Below are 23577 nucleotides of genomic sequence, written 5' to 3' on the forward strand. Positions count from 1 at the left end.
TTTTAAAGCATGAACTATACTTGTTACAAGGAGTATGTTACATGTACTGAATTTTTTTTTTTTTAATCTAATGATTGTAAGGTATTACAGCAGATATGGTCAATTTATTTTCTCAATTTAGTAATTTTTTATTTGGATTTGATGTTCCCCAATGATATGCATGTGGCAAACTTCATTCATTAAACTGTATAGCATATATCTAAAAACGGGACGACTCTACTGAAAAAGTTTTTTTCTGTGTCTTATAAAACAAATTGTAATTTCACGTAGAATAAAATTAAGGAGGTTCGAGAGTATCATTCAGAGAGGCGAGGAACGGGGAGTCCTCCCTGCCCGTGCACCTCCTCTTGCACTCTACAAACTTGAAACTGTACGACTGTAATGGATTCTATTTTTGAAAAATGCCCGGCATGGCTTGATTTTTTTCGTCGAGCATGTTCCTTTTGTACCAAGGTATCTATGAAAACGTTTTTTTTATTCCAACACATTTTGAATATACCTTAGCTTCAATTAAAAGGCAAACCTAACCTTGTTCTCTCATAAGAGACTGTGTTAAACTGTTAATATTTCATAATTTTTTTTCTCGAAAATTTTCCTGGTGAAAAATCTGAAAAAATTCATGTGTACTCCTAATATACTCAAATATGATATACATTTTTTTGGCACATTTCTCCATTTTTAACTTTTCTCTCAAACCTCCCTAATATATCTAATCTTATTAATACCTACGGCGCAAGTGAGTGTACGGCTCCTCAGAAGCTTCAGTAGTAGAGCAACTGTCTAATGAACATGAAGTTGTGTGTTCGATCCGCTCTCGGGGAGAATATTTTTCTTTTTCTTATTTATTTCTTAAGAAAATTTCTTAAAAAAAGAAAATACGTGAACTTATATTACGAATCTTCAGTATATTTTATATCGAGAAAGGGCATATATGGTTGATTTTAAGAGTGCTTATATACAAGTGCCACTATCTACATATGTGCGCCTTATTGATACGATTATAAATGTCTCAATATTTGCTTGTATTTCTATTAGAGTTATAATAAACTTCTTAAATAAAATTAGTTTATTGTTTATTGTAAGAATTAGTGGACATATAATAATAAAAATAATGTTAACTTTATTTTTTTAATTACTAATTATTTAAATTCAAAATCAAGAAATAAGAAATTTTGTATATAAATGGTGAAAATTGCCCTTTTCTAACTATTTTGTAGACAGACTTTATAATTTATGTATTAATTAACATAAATCATGGAGATAACAATGAACTATAAAATTGATTTTTACTACGATAAGTGTAATCACCTTATATAATCCCATTCCATAAAACCTAAGTATATTATTGGATCAAAAAGGGGGTGGTACAGGGCTCAAAGAGGTTTACTAGAAATGTCAGTGGTGCTAAGGGGGCGAGGAGATCCTAAATTTTTGCAGGATGTTTTTTATTGAGTTAATATAACGGGGAGATACAGAAATTTTGAGGAGAGCAAGGGGGGGGGTGGTGACTAGATCTGGTCTTACAACTACATAATATGAAATATATCTAGCGGCCACGGTAGCACAGATGTTATAGCTGTGACTTTTGTAATTCGGAGGGTTGGTAACACATGTTCACAAATTTCGAGACCTAGCTTTTTGCTTACTTGACGCGCACCTTTGAGAAACCCTGGCGGAAGTTTTTACTAGTTTCTCCATACCATGCACTTCCTAGGCGGCAGAAAGAGGCACGCCTTTTATAACTGAGGTGAACCAGACAATTTAAATAGCCGATTCAACAAAAACTAGCCAACAGTCATGTATAGAAGACGTACGCATTTCTTTTTTACTGCAAAGAAAAAAACTTCTAAGAAATCAATTTTTGAAGTTATACGTCGATAGGCGCGTTATGCGCGAGAAAAATCAACGATTTCAGAATTCTGACCTTAAGAAAATATGTGACGAAACTGAATTTTGAATATTACTCTCTCTTAGCCCCACATTGATCCCATCCAAACTATACCTTACCCCTAAAAGAAAAACACTTTTCTAGAGACTTGGAACAGCGATCTTTTTCGCAAACATGGAGACCCTTACCCACTCTCTTCACAACGGTCTCGATATCAGAGACTCGATTACTTCTTGTTACAATATGGTTCGTAACTTATTTTTAATGTACATATTCATTTACTTGCAATTAATTAGTTTGGTTTGATTTCTAACAAATTATTTATTTAATTAACTAATTTTTTCAGAGACATGATTTTTTTTAACTTCGCCACTAGTATATTTAAGCACAGCAGCTTTTTTATGTGTTAATAAATATTTATTTATAATTATTTATTGATATTTATTAATATATTTATTAATATTTATTTATTATTAGTTTGTTACTTTTACAATAAACAAATGAACAACTGTTTATATAATTCTCTTATTTTTTTCAGAATTTAAAAAAATTTTTATTTTATTAAACAAATACATTCATTGATTTTTATTGCATTTCATTCTTTTATAATTTTTACATTCGTAATTAAGGTAATTTTTTGAGACGTCAAAGGAGTGCAAAAATATGCAACAACGCTGGCAATTTTTTTTTATATTTATGTACTTACATGCTTTTACGCATACTCGTCCCTTTTTTTCTTGTGTTTTTAAAATACACAACTTGTGGATCTATTACAGAATTAAATAGGTTTATCGAATAGTATTCTTTCGTATACAAAAAAATTGAGATATTTCTACAGATAATATGAACATAATTTTAGGTGATTTTTCTATAAGGTAACATATTGAATTGGGATTTCTTAGATATTAACTTCAACAAAAGGATACAACAAAAGGAAACGATCTGCAATTTTTTTGGGTTATTTTTATGCTATTTTGAATATACATTTGATATTCAAATTATATCTGTTAAAAAACTTATGTGTATTATTGTATAAATATAATCATTTATTCAATAAATATTAAAATATTTATTGAAATCACACCCAATTGACGTAGGTTAACTCATTCCAACGATCTTTTGTACACAATAACGTTTTATAGAAAGTTGATGAATCTATATATCTTCCTATATTATATAGTTAACTCAGTGGGGCATTCCACACAAACCCCCCACAGCCCCCCATTTGCCCCCCCACCAACATATCGTAGTTTATTATGCATATTATTTTGACATATCATAGTTTTTCTCAACCCCCCCCACAGCCCCCCACCGACCCCCCACGCATTTTTTCATGGCCCACCACCACCCCCTTACCGACCCCCCACAAAATATCATATGTGTAGTATAGAAGTATAGTATAAGTCTTTATTCAAGCCAGGGGGTACAACCACGTATGGCTTCATGGGATAGTAACAATGTATGTGTTAATATTTAATCAAATAGTTACAGATTAGTGCACAATACTATAATTAGCTAAACTTAAATACAATCAATTGTATTTCAATTTATTGGATCCTTTGGTTTTTCGTAAGCATAAAGTTTATGGTGGGCTGACTTTTTTTGTTAGCATTTTGTAACGTTGCATTTTGCCAGCCCTGTCAATGTGTTAAAGCCTATTACCACATTCCTACCAAATCACACGGAAATATTGTATAGTATTTTTTCTCAAAACATCCCACATCCCCCCACCTACCCCCCACGGCCCTCCCACCGACCTCCACGAATTTTTTCATGGCCCCTACCGCCTCCTCACACTACTTTTGGGGAACCTGACCGTGATTATACCGTCTTTACCTATCTTTAGACAAAACTGTCTAATCACCATGATTTATTTTATCGTCAAGAAAAAATTCAAAGTCATATAATTGATTCACACGGGGTTGTTGCGCAAAACATCATTATTTATACAACTAAGTACGTTTAAAAACCAATTTATATGGAGTTAACAATATTTTGAAACCAAATAATATATACATATATATTGGTGCGCATAATTATTATATCGTCATCACTTATATAGTCCTTTAATTCACAATTCTTCTTTTTACGTACATAAACTTAAGTTAAATTTAGAGTATAAATAATATAAATAATAAAAGTTTCACATCACTTTATGAGTCATCTTATAAACCACGAAGACTTACGTCCATTTCTATTCTGTTTTAAATTAATGCTGAAATTAGTACAATAGATAAACATGATATACATTCATGATTTGTATTATTAATTAATAAATTTTATCTATACATAAAAAAATGATAATTAAATCATGTTATGAATATGAGATACATTATTGTATTCAAAAATTTTTTTCCAAACTATATTTTCAATCTCTAAACTGTTTTCTCTATCGACTTGAACAGAAATTTTAATTTTTATTTTTGCATCTTGATAAAGCCACGTACAATTGACCATGAGAAAATATTGGTTTTTTTAAGTATAATTTCACATTATCAAAACTTTGACCTTGAGACTTATTTATAGTCATAGCAAATGTCACAACTAATGGGAATTGTTTTCTTTATAAAATAAAAGGTAATGATGAAGTATTTCCAGTTTTTAATGTAATTCTTGGAATGAAAACTTTGTTACCAATTTTTTCTCCCGTTACTATTTCGCCTTCTACGTTATACTTCAGTAATTTAGTAATTCGCAATCGTGTACCGTTACATAATCCGTCTTATATACTCAAATTTTAAATTAACATTACTATTGTACCTATTTTTAATTCAAGTTCATGAGGTGGCAAGCCTTCACGAATGTTAATTAACATTTCTACGGGAAAATTTATATAAAAATTATCATTTGATTTATCAACACCTTTATATGTTGCAGTATCGATGCTGTAATAAGTTTTAGTTTCCCCATGTAATTTACTTAAAATCTTATTGTTTAAAAAAAAAGTATATTCATTAAGTGAAGTTAGTATCAAGTTTTTGTCAAAACAGTTGCTGTAATTACCAAATATTTCGGTACAGACATCATCTGTTATCCAGGATTTAGGAATGTTAAATGTTTTTATGTCCCCTTCTCCAATTCTTAACAATAATTTTGAAAATTCGTTATTACTAGAACGGATATTATTTTGTAATCTTAAAATTTTGAAGAAGTTCCATAAAAACGATGATTTAATAGTTTCTTCTATTATTATAGTTCCATTACCGTTTTCTACAACTGGAAAAATTTGTCGAAAATCTCCTCCTAATACTATTAATTTATCACCAAAGTAAAGTTTTGCATTGCACAAGTCTCTCAACGTTCTATCAACGATTTCTAGAGATTTTTTTGGAATCATAGAAGCCTCGCCCCATATTACTAAATCAACTTCCCTTAATTTTTTTTTTTCAGTTTCAAATTCTAAAAATACACTTTCAATATTATCTAAGTCTAGAGGTAAACGAAAAGTTCTATGACTGGTCGTACCTTTTGGTAGTAATACAGATGCGATTCTTGTCCAAGCCATTGAAAAAATATTTTTACCTCTAGAAATAAAGTAATAAATGAGTGTCTTATATAAGTAGGTTTTTCCGGATCCACCAGGACCATCTATGAAATATACTTTTCCATCTTGTTCACAAATAGTTTTAAAAATTTTTCTTTGATCTTCATTTAAATTTGTGTACATTATATCAAACATTTTTTTACTGAAAGATATTTCATCAATATTGCAATTATTGCTATTAGTTAGTTATATATAGTTGCTAATGGTTGGTGTCGGTAAACTAAAAGACTCACATGATTTACCTTCCGATACCAAAATTTGATTAATATGTAGAAGAGCACAATTATTATTATCATTATCGAAGTCTTCCGTAAAACATTTTTTGTATTCATTCCATACTTTATCTCCTTGAACGTTTTCTGAAATCAAAAACCAAGCAAAAATTGTCTTAACTAAAATGGAAACATAATTGTTATGGCTTCTTTAAAAATATTGTCGATTTTAGAAGCATGTTTTATTAAACCCATTGCAATTGCAGTATCCCTGAAATTTTTATATGTTATTCCATTATGTTTTTTAACGTCTTTAAACGATGTAGCCCCATGTAATTTATTTAAAATAAGTTTTAAAAAAAAGCGTTCATGATCTCTTGGAGATACTATGTTTAATCTACCTATAGCAATATTTTCCAGTATAATTTTCCTTTTTTTCCACATTTTTAGTTTATTGTCAAAAATGCAGTGTTCTGGAATGTTAACATATTTTAGTGATTTTGCAAAATCATCTACTTTATTTAATTTAAACCAAACTGTAAGGGGTGTTTGATAATTTTTTAGTATGATTTTGATATTATTTTCTTTAAATATGAGTTTTTGTTTATTTTCAAGATGAACAGCTAGATTAACAACTGTATGACTTCTACCACAAATTGGATATTTTTGAAGTCTCCAAGCTGCTTCCATTGGACTTACATATCTAGCATCTACGTAACTACTAATTTCATTCACTATTTCTTCATTTAGTTCGTTTGATTTTACAATTTTAATGTATGCTCTGTCACTACCTTTATGTATGTAGTTATAAATATATTTAATGCTTTGTATTGATGCACAATATTCAACGTTTAAATGACATTTATACTTCATTAACAAAAATTTATTGTACAGAACAATCATTGAATTATCAACATAAGTCTTGTCTATGTTCAGACTTTTGTAAATATGTTTTTCAGACATATTATTTCTTCTTATATATTGTAGGTAACCTTCATTTTTAAATGTAGTTTGGTTTGATAAAGTTTTTAGAAAATTTTTGTACACTTTATGTGAGAATTATTTATACATGGACTTTTATCTGTATGAGGGCCATTAAGCATGTGTTTAATCATTAATTTTGTAAGTGTTATATTATTCGAAGGAATTTCAGCCGAAATAAATTTATTAATTTGTTCAGGTGTTATGATTTTCTTATCAGGATGTAATGTTATTAATAAGTGTGCATGTGGTAAGCCACGTTTTTGAAATTCAATAGTTTAAGCGTATGCTAATACTTTACCAAAAAGATTTTTTTTAATAATGTCATCTAAAATTGATTGTAATTCTGTGTGGAATAACCGAACTGTAATATTTGGAATATCATTTGCTGTTGTATTTTTTTGAAATTTAGGCAATACAAGCTTTAATTCTTCCCATTTAGGATAACATGTCACTGTTTCAAATAAGTCTGGTCTACCGCATTTTCTCATAATAGCCATTGCATCTTGATAATGTTTCTGCATGTATCTCGGACTTCCTATATACGTAGAAGGTAGTAAATAAAGATTTCCTACTTTTTCTTCTGTTTCAAAATTTTTAGATAAATTTGATGCACTGTTAGCTATCGCATCTAATAATCCTTCGTAACACTCTATTCTTAAATTTATTTGATTGTATCTCAAATAATTTAAACGATTATGCTCAATCATAATGTATGAATGTATAAAAAATTGTTTGAATTAACCTTCCTCCGTATAATAAGGTACTAAAATTTTCATCATTTGGTCTGTAGGACAGTCTATTTGCGTAATATTGCAACATGGAAAGTTTTTTGTTTGATTTAGAATAACTTTTGAAGTAACCTGTACTCCACCCTAAATCTCCTGAAGGAAAAAATAGGGGAAAAATTATTGGATCTATGAAATGCGAAAGCTTATTCAAAATCAATTCTGTAGGATATGTGTCTGGTACTTCCTTAGGGTAAACACAAAGATCAAAATTTTCTGGTAATCCCGAGTTTGATACTATAATTGCATACATTCTGCAGTTAATGGTTTATTATACGTATGTTTTTGTTGATTATTTTTACGTAAAAAAATCATTTTATAATCTGGTAAATTTTCTATATTAGTAACTTGATGTTAATATCAGTATTTCTTAGCTATGGGGTTTTCCTTCATAATGTAAGTCAAAGTTTCAATGTGTTCTTTGAGTAAATTAGTATTTTTTATTGAATTCAGTCTCTTTTCAATAGCAATTTGATCATCATATACATAAAGTTGACTATTTTTCGGTGCTTTATCGATATCAAATTTTAAAATATTTGGTGTAACATGAAAAATTTGTCCTTGAATTTTAATATTGTACACACCTTTTCCTTTTTATTCAATTTATTTACTTACTAATGATGCAAAACTAAATATACTATTGTAATATCGAATTAATACCCTAAAATTTGTATCATGAAGTAAAAGAGTTTTCAATTCTTCATTATACTTACTTAAAGGACTTAGACGAATTTCTCCGCTATGACAACATGTTGATTTTTTTCTTTCTTCTTTCTAAAAAACTGCAGAACAATGTTTACATCTATAACTCATTTCACCATAACATAAAGGTTTTATTAAAACACTATCATTTTTCATGAAACAATCATCGAAGCTTTCCATTAAATACATTTTATCATCATGCTTTTTATCTACTTGTTTTAACATTTCTTTTTTTTTTTTTTCTTTGATTGATTTAAAGACAGATTTCTTACAATTTTTTTAATACCAGTATTTTCAAAATTTAATAACATATGTTTACCTGAATCATAGTTTCCTGAAAATGTAACATTTAATTTCAAGTTACTCAAACTGTTACCAAAACATATCGTAACGTTGGAATTGAAAATATAAATTTGTATGTTTAAATTTATTATATCAACAAAACTTTGTATTTCAACGGAAGTACCATAAGTTCCAATTTTAGATAATAAGCTGTAAAAATCTTCGGAATTTTTTATATTTTCAAAATAATTATTTCCGACAATAAAATTTTTATTAAAATACCAATTCGATATGATATTTTCAACCACCATTAATCTTGTTTATAAATAATGATAAGTATTATTGTATAAAAATATTGAAAAAATTTTAAATAAACCATTTCCATCATTAAAAAAATAATCTTCTTGGTTGATAGATGCATGTTTACACATCTTTCTTTTACAATTATTTTCTTTCATGTCTTGTTCTGAACCTTTTACTTCATCAGAAAAATTTTTCAACGTTTTATACGGAACAGTGTTCTCTTGTACAGTTTCATTAAATTTTGTTACTTTTTGAGATAAATTTTGTAAGCTACTTTTACTGAGTTTTCGTTTTCTAATTATTTTTTGGTCTGAAGAAAATTCAATTTTTTTATTATTATTATCAAGTAATGCAATTTCATTCTTTTTAAAATATTCAAAAGTTGGGGGATCGGCGCGCAGTGCACGCAGGGGGGCGTAAGCCCCACTAGTATATATATATATATATATATATATATATATATGCATGTTCGTGTGTGTTCCCATGTGTAATTATATTGTCTGTCATATAACTTCATAGAAATATTACTTCATACTTAGGTACCCAAGCACCCACAGTCTACTGGTTCATGTGCGTATTCTCAACCGTGGTAAAAAGCACATGTATGCAGAGTAACACAGTGATAGTGTTGTCGTACGCATAGTTTGTAAAAATGGCTCTGATGTACATATTTCTATGGATAGTATTTTTGTGCACACAGATAAAAACATAAAATGGTGCAGTATGAGCAGATCATGCAAGCGTTGATAGTCTCACGCAGCTATAAGATTTTCAAGCAGCCTTGAAAACTCTTAAAAATTGCGAGAGTTGGGGGGAAAGAATAAAATTCTACAATTCCAGAGATGTCATCTGCAAGAGTTGACGATTTCGACAGAAGAGAGAACGGGAGAAGACGGTTGATAAGGTAAGATTGACGAGGAAGAACGTGAACAGCGATCCAAAACCAAGTGCGAAATTATGAAAGTGTATGATGTGTAGAAAAGAGAGAGAGAAAAAAATTTAAAGTATCAGTGATTAAAGGGGAATTCTAGGGTATAAATTTGAAAGCAACAAATATTAATAATATATTGATGGTAGATGGATACGATATTAACAAAAAAAGTGTTTTCAGAATCACAGTGCAGTTTAGACGGAAGATATCTTGAATCTTAAGCATCGTAGGCTTAACAACCGTAAATCACTAGTACGAGCACTGAAAATACGCCTTACATCTTTTTAAAATGAGAGGGAAAGAGGTACACGCGCTTTTTAACGATAGGTTAATAGTTTTGGTTATTAAACCCAGAGTCATTTGTAATTTTAAAAGCCGACTTATTTAATACAAGACTATTAGGACTGTGAACGAAAGGTTGGCCGAGGTGCACGGTATCCTACAAGTGAGCTTCCAAATTGAAAGACATCAGAAAAAAGTTGCTCTGAAATCCGTGCCCAACTTGAGTCAGAAGATATTTTTGGAAATTTTTCTGCATTAAATGTTGATGTAGAGTTCAATGACAACATGTAAAGAGTCAGAGACGAAGAATGGCACCATTTTCTGGGAAAAAGGAGGGGCCAGAAGTTATTTTATTTAGAGAGTGTGAAGGATCTCAATAGCTAGCAAGGAACGGCACATGCAAGTAGAAGTGATAAGAGATTTATTTGTTATGAATACCACCGAATGTCTCCCAAGATGCATCAGATCGCTGTTGACAAAGTTGAATATTCGTTTGAAAAGGGTAGTAATTGAGAGGTTGTCGACTGATTTTTGTCAAATGGCATTTACCAATTCCTCATAAGCTATAGAATCACCTGAATAAAATGAAGAAGAAAGACGCTTATCTAATGTCAAGTGTGAACGTAATCCTCGACAAGCTTCGTAGGGCAATATATACATCAAAACAAGCATAACATCTAGTACCCATGCAGTTGGAAAGGCGAAAGTGTATAGCTTTTTGCAAAAGTGAAACTTTGGCAGTTTAAAAGGATACCGTTCAGATTGACCAATGCCCCTTCAACATTTTCATGGTTAGTTAACGTGCTCTTCTGACCCAAACTCAAGCTATGCAAATAAAAATACCTCGACGATATTATTATCGTGATCGAAGATTTGGAGAAGTACTTATATTATTTGGAGATCGTCGTCAGGTGACTGATGAACGCCAGATTATTATTAGTTAAGCTAGGCAAACGTGAGTTTTAACGTCAATTTTTGCTTAATCGTAAGGGCTTCAGGCCAGATCCCAAAAAAGTCGCTCCTGAACTTCAATACCTGGAGTCGAAAAATTTACGGCAGCTGCATGGTAAAAAGTGAGAGTGGACATGACATGAAAAATAATAGTAGGCCTTTAACCAGCTTCAGCAGACTTTAACTATGTCTAATACATTAGCCAGACCTAATTTTGTCACCTAGACCGACAGTAGCTACGCGATTGGTGCAGTCTTAACCAATCAGACTATCACCGGTGAACATCCAATTATATGCGTAAGCTGAGTTCTCACGCCTGCAGAAAATAATTTTGGACGACCGAAAAAGTATGTTTGGCCGTACTGTGGGAAATTCAAAAGCTTCAAGCGTACCTCTAAAGCTTTGAGTTAACCTGAATAATGGATGACACAACATTCAAACGATTGTGAAATTTGAAAGACCCAGTGAGGAAATTGTTAAGGTAGGCATTGCAGAAGTTGACGTTGGAGATATTACGCTGAAAGGAAGCTCTTAATAACATACCAGACGCCTTATTGAGGCTACATAAGATATAGCATATAGCGTTCTTAGAGTTCTTCACTGCTGAGGAAATAAGTGATCCAGAACATCTGAGACTGCTAGACAAGATAACCCAATGTCCGCAAAAATACCAAAGATGACAAGTAGAGAATAAATGCCCGTATTAGTATTGCCGTACCTACGATCAAGACTGAGTCTTGAATGATGCTCATTGCCTGCCATCAATTAGTCACTTCGGGTTGAGTAAGATGTATAACCGCCTGGAATGATAATATTACAAAAGAGGGATCTGCTATAATGTACAGAAGTTTATGAAGCATGGTCGAAAGTGTCAGAGGTACAAAGTATTGGAAATCGGAACGCAGGATTTCATGGAAAAATACATAGTAGGAAGATTATGCGCCATGCGTTATTGTTATAATATTATTATTAAATAATTTTTGCACATATATAGTGATATGGTTAACGTGGCAATACTTATTGTCTTTTTTATATTAAGATAGAGCGAAAATAAACAATAATTTCTTTTATGTTTATTTTGAATAATCCCTCTATATTTGTGCACCTTAATGTCTTCATTGTCTTTTCAAAACCTGTAAACCCGTAATAATAGATTTTTCTAAGTTTTTAGCGATTTCTATAACTTATGCTATTTTCATTTATTTTTTGAGATGACGTTGTCACAATAATGTTAAAAATAATTAATGCATGTCTGTACTTATTTTCTGAACATGTTACGTATATTTTTTTACGTTTTATCTCGATTTTAAAAAGATACTCCCTAAACACAAACAATTTTAGGTTACATTTTTATATTATCAAATACTTTTCTAATAACACGCCACAAAAACTCCTATTACTTTTGGAAAACCTATTTAAATCGTTATTTTCGATCCATTAGTGTTTTTCTTCGAGATACAACTTTTTTTTATGGTTTTCAATGGTTAAGTTGTCATCTTACAATTTTTTAATATTTCATGCACGTTTATTGTAATATTTCAAACGTGCATTGTTTAAAAAATTGTTAACTTTAATTTTTTTAAAGTTTAAGCGTAAGTGGATTTTTTCGGAATCCAGAAAGATCATGGGATCTCTTTATGTAGGGCTTTTGGCGAAGGTTCTAACTTTGTCCCATGCTGGATACGTAGATACGTATACATACACTAATTAACATTAACTTCTGATGTATAACGTGGCTAAAAAAATTCAAAGAAAATGATACCAGAATCGACCTGCTGAAGTAGTAGTCCGCCATAGCATGGTCAAGGGCAAGCAGATCTGGCACATACAGAGGTTAACTCACAAAGCAGGCAGCAACAGCATTGTCAAAGCTAGCAGATCTGGTGACGTAAAAAATATGGACTGCAGAGCTGGCAGCAGCAAAAGAAGCGATGTATGCCATTAGCTGACAGTGCTCAACAACACTAGTAATCAGATAAAATGACGGACGCCAACGCCGATGCTCCAAGCACCAGCAATAGCCATGCACGCGCTAACTCACTCCTTAAATTCAAGGGAGTCAGGTTTGATAGACTTGTTAAAAATTAAGCACTAAAACAGAAGAGAGTTCATTAAACTCTAAACATTACATTTAACTTATAGATGAATTCAGTCATCAATTAACATCACTCAGAATAGCTCTAGCGAGAGTATCACGGATACTTTAGGTCGTAAGAAGCTGCAGCACGCAGTATAGTCTAATATATTTATGAAAACCATTGACTGGAAGAATATTCCAAGTTTTCCATCATTTCACGTAAACATGCATATATAACTAATTTAGCAGCACAGCTACTATGGGGCATGGACTAACAAAAGGCTTACCATGTTTTATTCTAATTATTAGTGAATTTACAATACCAATTAGCTGATATTCAAGGTGTTCAAAACATAAGAAGCATAATAGATGTTGATTAAAAAAAAATTTTCTTACGTGTCTCACGCTTACATTTAAATTTTTAGTCAGCTTTGATGGCTTAGCAGTTAGTCACGTGCCAGCCTTTCCTAGCCAGAGATACTTAAGTAGTCTTGGATCTGAGCCCCCTTAAAAAAATGGGATAAATACCCAGACGGCCGAAAAATCACGCATCTAATTTTTAAGTCGAATAGAAAATTCTTCTGGATAATGGTCTAAACATCATGGGGCTCCTTTTTCGAGGAATTCAAATTTATTTTAATTACATTCAATGTTGTGATGTTAGTTTTAGTCTAATTGTTACGGTAGAGCCAGATAAACATGATGACTTGGATAGTCAGTAGAGTTATTGTAAGTAGTAAATTTCATACAATTGTTGTTTGATGAACATTGTAGTTAGTTTCAAAAAAAGAAGTAATGTGACATAAAACAGCCCATACTTTAATAACTATATGGTTACAAACACATTTTTTAGTGGTAGAAATTCATTGTCAATAGAACGTCAGCTAATAAAACGAGATAATTTCGTGTTTCAAATAAAAGAACCACTACTATATCATTACAATGTTATTTTTATATTGTTTTATAGACAGGAGCCTAGTAATAAAAAGTAAGATAGGATGATATAAGTATGAACCTATGTCGAAAAACAGTTATTTGATCAAATTTTTCATAAATATCAAATTATATAAGTTTAGGTGTGATCTGAGAAATTTTTAACTTAACATAACTTTTTGTGCAGTCATGATATCATTTTTGAAAATTAAAAAATCACTAACTACTCAAGTTTTTGTCTAATTGCGTTTATTTATATCACCAGCGTTACTTGAATATTTTTTGTTTCTCATCACCAGTATAAAAATAATCAGTTGAAAAGATACCATCTCATGTATACTCTACTACTGAAAAAGCAGACAATAAGCAACATACACTAAGTGAAACTGAGATTTTTCTGTTAATTACTGAAGAAAAAATTTGGACTATAAAAAAGTATTTACACTAATCTTACAATAAGTGACGTATTCTAAGAAATTAGTTTTTTTTTTTTTAATTATTTATATAATGATTGCATTCCAAAATAAGAAATTTTTTACCTACAGTTATAAAAAAATAATACTTACACACATTTTTTAGAAAAAAAAGAGGAAGTATAACTGAAAAGATAAGTGTAAAACATACAGAAGGTAGAGATAAAGATCAAATGCTGCATAAGCTACGTTAGTCATGAATTGGAGGCTTTGAGGGGTTTCAGAAATTGTTAGTGAAGTTGAATATTCCACAACAAAGGAAGTTATGATTATAATCCAAATAAAAAGAATTCAATTACAATACGCAGATTTAAAACTCAATATTTTATATTTTTTACTTCTAGAAGTACTTTCTATAAATTAGTAATCAATTACATGATGTACTTGCCTACAACAAAAAAATCTAAACAATATCCCTGAGCAATTTAAAACTTTTTTTGTTTAATGAACAAAATTAGTATCTTTCATCTATAAACTATAGCTTATGTAAAATATACGCAAAATAAAAGTAAGCAGATACTTTTTATGCTTTTTACTATTTTTTAGAATTTTTTTAACAATCGTAACTACTTTAATTTCTAATTCTGGTTAAAATTTTCTTCCATACAATTTCAAACTTTTCCTGTTTCTCAGTAAATCATGTTAGAATAACTTCAAAGGTGATCCAGCGTTGTATAAGACAAGTAGAAGAAAAAAGGAAGAAAGAATGCAAAGTAAAAGAGCAGGTTAAGCATCAAGTGACTCTGATAAGATAATGTTGTCTCAAATAATAAATCGTAAATTAAAAAAACTGTTGACAATGAAAAAAAAAATATATAATCATTACAAAACACAACTACTCACCCGATTTTTAAAATAAATGGTCAATTTTTCTGGTGATATATGAACCTCGACGGGAAGGAAAAGCCAACACCTGGCTAGCTCATTGAATAAGTCACTGTCGGTTATAAAATAGTCAGTACAGCGAGTCGGATGGTTTATTGGAAAAATATATTTCCAAAACTTGACAATAGCTGAGGTGTGCTTGAGACAATTTCTACGCACTGGAAATAGTACCGCAGTAGAATGAATAACAGAGTCGTCTAAGGGAAACTTTGCAAGAGGCCCGAACGAAAGACTCGCATACTTAGGAAGATAGGATGGAAATTATGAAAAAAAAAAAAAAAAAAAAACACTAGATAGAGTAGGGACATATAGGATTCGTAAAAACTCTGCAAGGGGTATACGTAGGAATCTTATCACAACGCAATACCATATTATTACTTTATTTTTTTTATCTAACGAAATATCTTGAATTTTATTCACAGTTTGACATGTGAGAATTGTCTATTGATTTTTAGTTAATAAGTAAATATACATTTTCATAATTTAATTTAGCATAAAAACTAAGGACTTGTGGTCCCAGATCTTATGGAAAGATAATATGAGTTATACGTGAAAATGCTATGATTTAAAAGTAGTGCTTTGACTTGCTGTGAATACAATTGTGTTTTCAACTGTAAGCAAAAATTAAATACCTAACTTAAAAAAAGTTTACATAACCTAGTTTGTTTATAATGACTTTATGAAATAACAATGATTTATGATAAATGAAAAGAAAAACAGAATATTTTGTATCATACACTTAAAATATTTTTTTCTACCTATAAGAACGTTTTGGGCATGCTAATTACTTTGCACCTTACAGCAAAAAATTAATTTATACTATACTGTGCCGAAATAAAGGTAGGTGAAACATTACATACAACCCTAGGAGGGAATAAAGAAAGTCTCAAGTCACCTTTTGTTACTCATGGCTTTATTTTGGAAGTCAATGTCTATTACCTGAGCCTTTCTTTATATTTTCTCTCTTAGTATGTAATATATTACTTCGCCTTGGGCCAACAAACTCTTTCGTCTACTCGTGGGCACAAAGGCTTTGCGCCTGTGATGGAAAAAGTATAATTTTAGTTTATTTATTCAACTTTAAAAATTACCTTTATCTCTTTGGCCCCATTTTGTGAGACTAATCTTGAAACTTCTTGTAATTGTGAAACTCTATGACTAAAGTCTGTTATCCATTGAATTACTGTACAACCTCGTGGGACAGTGTATCTTCTCCATCCAGCTGGTAATATACCTTTTATTAGTTCTGACAATATTGTTCTATGATAATTTGTTTGTTTTTTCTCACCCTGAAATATGAGTAATAGAAAAAATTTTGTGAGAAAAATGATTGAAAGAATTTTTTATAAAATAAAATCATTTTACATCTTTAGAAATACTAAAAAACGTATTGTATTTCCGCAGACCTTTTGTTTATTTTTACATTCTGCCCTTAGTGTGCATTTATAGAATTTTCATTTTACGTACTAAATGCGTTTAGTTCTCGAAAGCTTTTGTATAAATAGACAACTTTAATGTCACACAATTTCATCATTACTAAATTTCCATGTATTACTACGTGTTCTAACAACATATTTTATATGTTTTTTAATCAATTGGCATTTAGATACCAAAAGGTTGAAAGCTCAATAGGACAGAAATTGCATTGCTCAAAAAAAGATGTAGGAACATTAGACAGAGCATCAGAATAGAGAGACATTAAGGGAATTATAGAGATATTATTGAAGTAGGACTGTTTTAACTGCACCATGTATCTATTTTTATAATCATCAAACTGTCAAATGATTGTTTACAAAGAAAGGGAAAAAATAAGCTATTGAAATCAACACTACTTATTGTCAGTAGCAATTTTTAACTTTCATTTTTAACAAATAATAATAAACGTAGATTAATGGAAGTTGGAGAAATTAGTGAAGGTCATATTTTTTCTTTTCAAATAAATTTCTATACAGTAAATAAATACATAAAATATGTCTGGACTATAAAGAGAACTCTTAGCTATGCATGAAAGATTCCTTACATTTGAATATATCTTTAACATATATTAATGACGATAATCAAACTGAAAAAATACTGATCAAGAAGTGTACATGTTAGTACAAGTTAAATAGATTCACTGAAAAATTTTAAAAACACAAAGTATAAAACCAATTATTAAAATAGAGGAACAAAATAATAATGTGATAAAAAGTAACAAAGCATAGAAGGTTAACAAAAAGGGAAAATAATAGATAAATAAAAAAGAATTATACGTGAAATAAGAGATTTAAGAAGAATATATTTTGCACTTATGAGAAAATACAGTCAATAATCCTATATTTAATAAGTTAATTAATGTCCATCCAAATGAATTTCATTATTTTGAATAGTATATTAATTTTTTTTTTTTTTTTTTTTTTAGAGGTTTTTAACAATATATGCTATCTAGTTTTAAAATTCTCCAAATTATCTCACGTTTAGATATTATATTAGGTCAATCTTCAAAAGTAGTGATATAAAAAGGAAAATGATGAAGCTTACTTCGACTTCTACTAAAAAGTTCGAATGCAATAGAAAATTGATATAATACATGTAAAAATCCACGAAAAAAAAGTACTTTTGAGGTACCAAAAGTTAGAAAGACGTTTTCCTGGATTGCGTTATTTAAGAGCAATAAAGTTACTTCCAACAGTTCTTATTTTGTTTGGCGTCACTGACTCAATCAGGAATAGACCACAGGACACTTAAAATTCTCATACTAGGTGGATAGAGTTAGTAACTCTGGGTATGGAAATTTGTGAACTTGGGTTTTAAATTTAATTTTTTGGTAGATAATAACAATACAAATAACATAATGAGGGTTAACACGGATTAGAATCCTGCACGACTGTAAAATTAAGTCAAAAAATAATTTTTTAAAGGGCTTTTTTTTAGTATTTTTAAACTGTTACAAGAAGTTTTTAATAGACCTTGATTAAATTTGGTACGTACTTGAAGGACATAAAGCACATATTTTATGAAAATTTTAAGTCTGAATATTCGATAGAGCAGTTAAAGATTTTCAAAAAAATTATCAAAGAATCCGATTTTTTGATATTACTCGAAAGTTACTTGAGTAGGTAAACAATGGGACTTTGAACTCAGTGAGTTAAAAAAGTCTTACTGAGTTAAAAGTCTTACTGCGTTAAAAAAATCTTACTGAGTTAAAAGTCCCATAGGGTTTTGACAGCCCCTATTATCTCTCACCCTACTACCTCCACTCTTTGTTGCACACATTACTGCATAGTAGCAGCAAATAGCACATAGGTGCTGCTACAGTTAACTGTAGTGCAATGTCTACGAGCACGTATTGTTGTACTACTGTTAATCTTGTCGGCACTGCTCTTGAATGTCATCAGCGTCACTCTCGATTGCTGCTGATTTAATTAAAGACGCCATCAGGATAATTATGGTGTCATCAAGTGCACGCATCATGCTAGAGTACGTGAGTTTGTATTCATTTTAAGTGTAGAGTAATAAAATAATGAACGTAATGCATACGTATATTTCCGTTACGTTTACATAACGTCATAAATGTATGCATGGCATGAATTAACTTTAATGTGTTTGTATTTATTGTACGTCCAGAGAAACAAAATAATAAACCTAATATATACGTTTATTTTTGTTATGTAAATAGAGTAAGAAAATGATAAACGTATTTTTAAAGGTTTGTGTCGTCCTATCACCGTTACGAAAGTTGCTGCTGTCAATTATGGAATACACTATTTTTCGTCAGTCTTTACGATTTTAAGCTTAAATGAACCTTTCATCCTCAGTCTCGGACACATACTTTGCTTCGTCTGCATCATTATAAGTAACTGTGCTTTCTGAATACTTGGCGTTGGTGGTCTTTATCACTTCTGCTGTCAATTATGGAATACACTGTTTTTTGTCAGTCTTTATGATTTTAAGCTTCAATGAACCTTTTAGCCTCAGTCTCAGACACATACTTTGCTTTTCTGTGTTTTACTTTACTCACTACTGATAGCGGATGCTGCTGTCTTAATGCTGTCAAGAGAATTTTCCCTTCTGCTACAATTTCGTTTCTGATGATGGTTTTCTTGCCGACGTCCGCTGTTGGAACACAACTGTTATTTGCAGCTTCTTCTTATGTCATTCGTGAAAAACAATGTTTCTCTCTGTAGTTGACATCGTTAGGGATGATACTCTGTACTGATTGTATATTTATTTCCGACAAATATTTTGTTACATTATGCATATTCAGTTTAAAGATATTGTAGCTTAATTAAGTTATCAACCTTAATCAATGTTTGTAAACACTTTCAAAGCATTGGAAGTATGTCCAACATACTGAGCTACTTGAAAAAGTTTCATCAGTCATTAAATGCTGAAGAACAATATGGAAATCACCAGGGGCAAATAAATACATTATTAAATGAAATTTTCAAAGAAATGATTGTCATATCACCTTCTGAGCACCATAATCTGTATGTGACAACTTTTAAAGATAAAGAAAAGAAGTTACCGGCTGGAGAGCTAAAAAAAACTTTTCTCTCAGTTTTCTAAATGAAAACCATCAAATCCAGTCACTACAAAATACAAATCATAATGCATGAGTGGCCAAAGCCAGACGATTTCCATATAGACAATGTCAGAGGTTATTTTGGATATCTTTCGTCAATTTAAATTTTATATCTTTTAACTCAGAAGAGAAAAAATTTTATTTGGTATGTGTTTTTCAGGGAATATGGAAGAGGACAAGCAAAGTTATAAAAAATTAATCGAAAGTTGGCTTTTCCTATCGTATAGATGATTGATTTAACTATTGTCATAATTTTGATAACATCTTTTATGTCTCAGAAAAATATTTAATAATGAAGAGAAAAATCTATCTGACAATTCAACCTATTCCAGAGAAGCAATACAGACCTCCGCCAGCATTATTACTAGGAACAGTTAAAATTCCAGCATCGAATGATGTTAAAAATAAAAGCAAAGTTGTTCATTGTAATACTTCAGAACCAAGAATTTTACACACCATTAGTAAATAGGACCTGTGGGATTAATCGAATAAATATTAGATAATTAGATATCCCTCGAAGTATTAACCTTTCTTGCTGGACCCTTTACCAACTTCTGAAAAAAAAAATAAAAAAATAAAGATTGTAAAAAACTTAACTCTTACACAAATTTTTTGATGTAAATTTTTTTTCAGTACCTATGTAATTAGGTTTGGAACATTAGAATAGTTTATATAAAGTTTTGTGTAAATAAATGATTATATTGATTCATGTTGAAAAAGAAGTTAAAGGGAAGAAAAAAAGTGGTTGTTCTTCACTATTGAGGTCGTTGGTTGGAGTCCTCACTACTTCATTTTTCAAATCAATAATAGTTTCCTTATTGAAGTTTTATGAAATACTTACTTTCAGGCAGTTGAGGCTTCATACTATACTACAACTAATTCAATTTCTCAGTTTCTATTATTTTTCTAGTGTTATGAATAACTGTTTAATCAAGACGTTTTGGTGAAACTTTTCAATTACAAATTATTTAAGCAGTTGCCATGGAAATTACTCTGTAGAAAATCAAGGTATACTTAATATTAGGAAGAGAAATATCTAGGGCTGAGCCCTGAAGGTCAACTACATGATCCACAGTGCTCAGAATGTTCTTTATCCTCTAATGGTTCTCTCCTCCAGGAGTTGACAGACCTTTTGGTAGATCCACCTGATAGCTCTGTTCAATGACAACTGACAACTCTGCGAAACTGTGCCTTCTTATACTGCCTTTTCAGAGCTCGCTTCCCCAACCTTACACAAACGCACATTACACCTACTTTTAGCAAAGAGGACATAAGGCAACGCTGATCTCTAAAGACATCATGCATCGCATCAAGTTGGTAGAAATCATATCGATAGCTAAGTCTACAGAAGTATCAACGTCACGGCTGCGCAATCCAGAAGGCAGTTAGAGTCTCTACCCTCACTCACAAAGGCTTTGAGGTGACCTCAAGCTCCAGAGGCGTCATTCGTTGCCTCGAGCTAGTCGTGAGCACATGGACAGTCGTCTTTAGAGAAGGTTAGTGTGTATGTGCAGACAAGAAGAAAAAGAGGTTCTTAACTCTGCTCCCATAGCAGCCAGAGATAATATGAAGCAGCGTCAAGCTCCAGAGTCGTCATTCGTCACCTTAACCTAGTCGTAAGCACGTTGACAGTAGTCTTTGGAAAAGATTTACTTCGTCTGTGCAATAAAGAAGAAGAAGAATGTAGCCAGAGAGCGTCAAGCTCCAAAGTCATCATTTATCACCTAAAACTAGTTCTAAGTACATCGGCAGATATCTTCGTCAACATACAAGGATATGTTACTAAGTACGTATACGGTTATTGTTTAATCATACTTTGCCACAATCGTAAAAGAAGTATGCTCTCCAACTTCATATTGAGTAAAGAGGATTTTGAGATCTAACTTTTATCACATAAAGATGATGATCTAGGTTCAATAACATTATCTTCATTGCTGTCATCAAATTTTTTCACGTATACTAATGAAGTTGAAAATATGTATTGGGAATAAAAGAACAAATGGAAGATTTCGAAAAAAGAGATTCAGGTTGGTCATTACAGCAGATCTTAAGTTTAACTGTTAATATTAGTGAGTTTAATCCGATGCAAGGAAATTCTACCTTGAATTACCACGTGTCCAAAATAAGAGAGCTTGTGTAAATGTGAAGAATAATGATACTAAGCATTTTGTGTGGGCAGGATGATCTGCTTTACATCCTGTGGAAAAAATGCGATTGAATTGAGGATAAACTAACTGCTCATAAAACTGATTGTACAGTGATAAATAAGTTTGAAGTGAAATTTCCAACTTAAGATCAAAGTATGCTTCAAGTTAATAATGTAATTATAGAGAAAAAATTCCAAATGTGATAAAAGCTTATTTTGATTGTCTTTCGAAATCCGTAGACGGTGACGTTCGCAAATTTCGAAAAGATAAGGCTAACAGTACTGTATATTCTATTAAGTACAGTTGTAAAAATAAACACTTAGTTTATTGCAGCTACAGATAAACAAAAGAAGAAAAATAAATTGATGAAGTAAGAACCTCTGCAGAGTAGTTTATAGATAAGCTAATAAAACTCTTGCAGATGAGTAAGAACGGATGTATAAGGTTAAAAAAATACATATCTTTTACAAAGCTTTCCGATAGTAGTGATATCAATTTCAAAAAGACTTCAACATTAAACTTACTTAACATCTTTCATGATAAATATAATTACGCTGTGAACGTTTGAAATGTAACTATAATAACTTTTGTTGAATACTCAAAACTTATACTCAAAGACAGATGTGTTGTTGCTTGGGGATGTTTTCGAAAATTTTCATTTAACGTGTACGAAGGCGTACGGAATTTATTCTGCACACTACTACACAAAGCCTGGCTTAATATGGGATGACATGCTGAAATATATTCAAGTGAAATCGTAACTTCCCACTAGTATAGACATACTCTTGTTAATCAAAAGAGGGACTAGAGGCGGTATTAGTCACTGCTATAATATTCCGATGCCAGAGACCACGTTAGGTCCTCCCAGCAAGAGACAGAGGGTTTAACTCTTCCTATTTGTCTGAAAATTGATACTTAGATTTAAGGAAGTTATTACTCTTACTTTAGCATACTATAAGCTATATACACAATGTAATAGAATTAATTTCTTTCCAATTAAAAAAAATAGACTGTGCTGCGTAAAACTAGATGCAAGACCGTCAAACTGAATTGAATCCACATGTTATTTTTAATGTGTGATTAGATCATTCATATACTGATACATCAAGGTTGCTGTAAGTTAAGTAAAGATTGAGTTTAAAATTTTCCATAAGACCTTTAAAACTTTTGTTATGAAAGTTTCTACCTTTATCAGTATATGAACATTCTGGAACTTTTTTTCGATTAAGTATGGATTTCATGGCTGTTGTGACGTCTGTTAAATATATTTACTGAGAGGTAGTGAATCAACAAATAAACACTTATTAATGTTGAATCAGGTTCATTTAATGACAATAAATTAAATTTAATTGGATGAAAAAATACTCTCTCATTGTACCGAGAGAACCAACAAGATCGTGCGTGCGTGTGTGGCAACGGCCATGTTTAGTCTCTTTTAACTGTTTCACTGTACAAAGAGTATATATATATATATATATATATATATATATATATATATATATGTATATATATATCATCTTGCACTCATAGTGTTTATGCCGCACAAAAGATGTCACTAGCTACAAATCTAATATAAAAATATTTATATTTAAACACATCTCCTTAAATTTATATTACAATTCCAATTTAGGTAT

At 30.9% G+C, this 23577-nt stretch overlaps 1 protein-coding gene across 3 annotated transcripts in view; it reads right to left on the reverse strand.

Moving 5' to 3' along the window:
- The window catches only part of Dhc64C (dynein heavy chain, cytoplasmic), an 897235-nt gene that overhangs the window by 40399 nt on the left and 833259 nt on the right, over positions 1–23577 (reverse strand). For all 3 annotated transcript variants that reach the window (XM_089590008.1, XM_089590007.1, XM_089590009.1), the window contains one exon: positions 16324–16521. In XM_089590008.1, coding sequence (XP_089446134.1) covers positions 16324–16521 — 198 coding nt within the window. The remainder of the gene's footprint in view (positions 1–16323; positions 16522–23577) is intronic.

Source organism: Copidosoma floridanum, unplaced genomic scaffold (assembly GCF_036245765.1).
Source record: "Copidosoma floridanum isolate Cflo_tuat_1 unplaced genomic scaffold, Cflo_Japanese_pri ptg000011l, whole genome shotgun sequence".
In the NCBI taxonomy this organism is placed as follows: Eukaryota; Metazoa; Arthropoda; class Insecta; order Hymenoptera; family Encyrtidae; genus Copidosoma; species Copidosoma floridanum.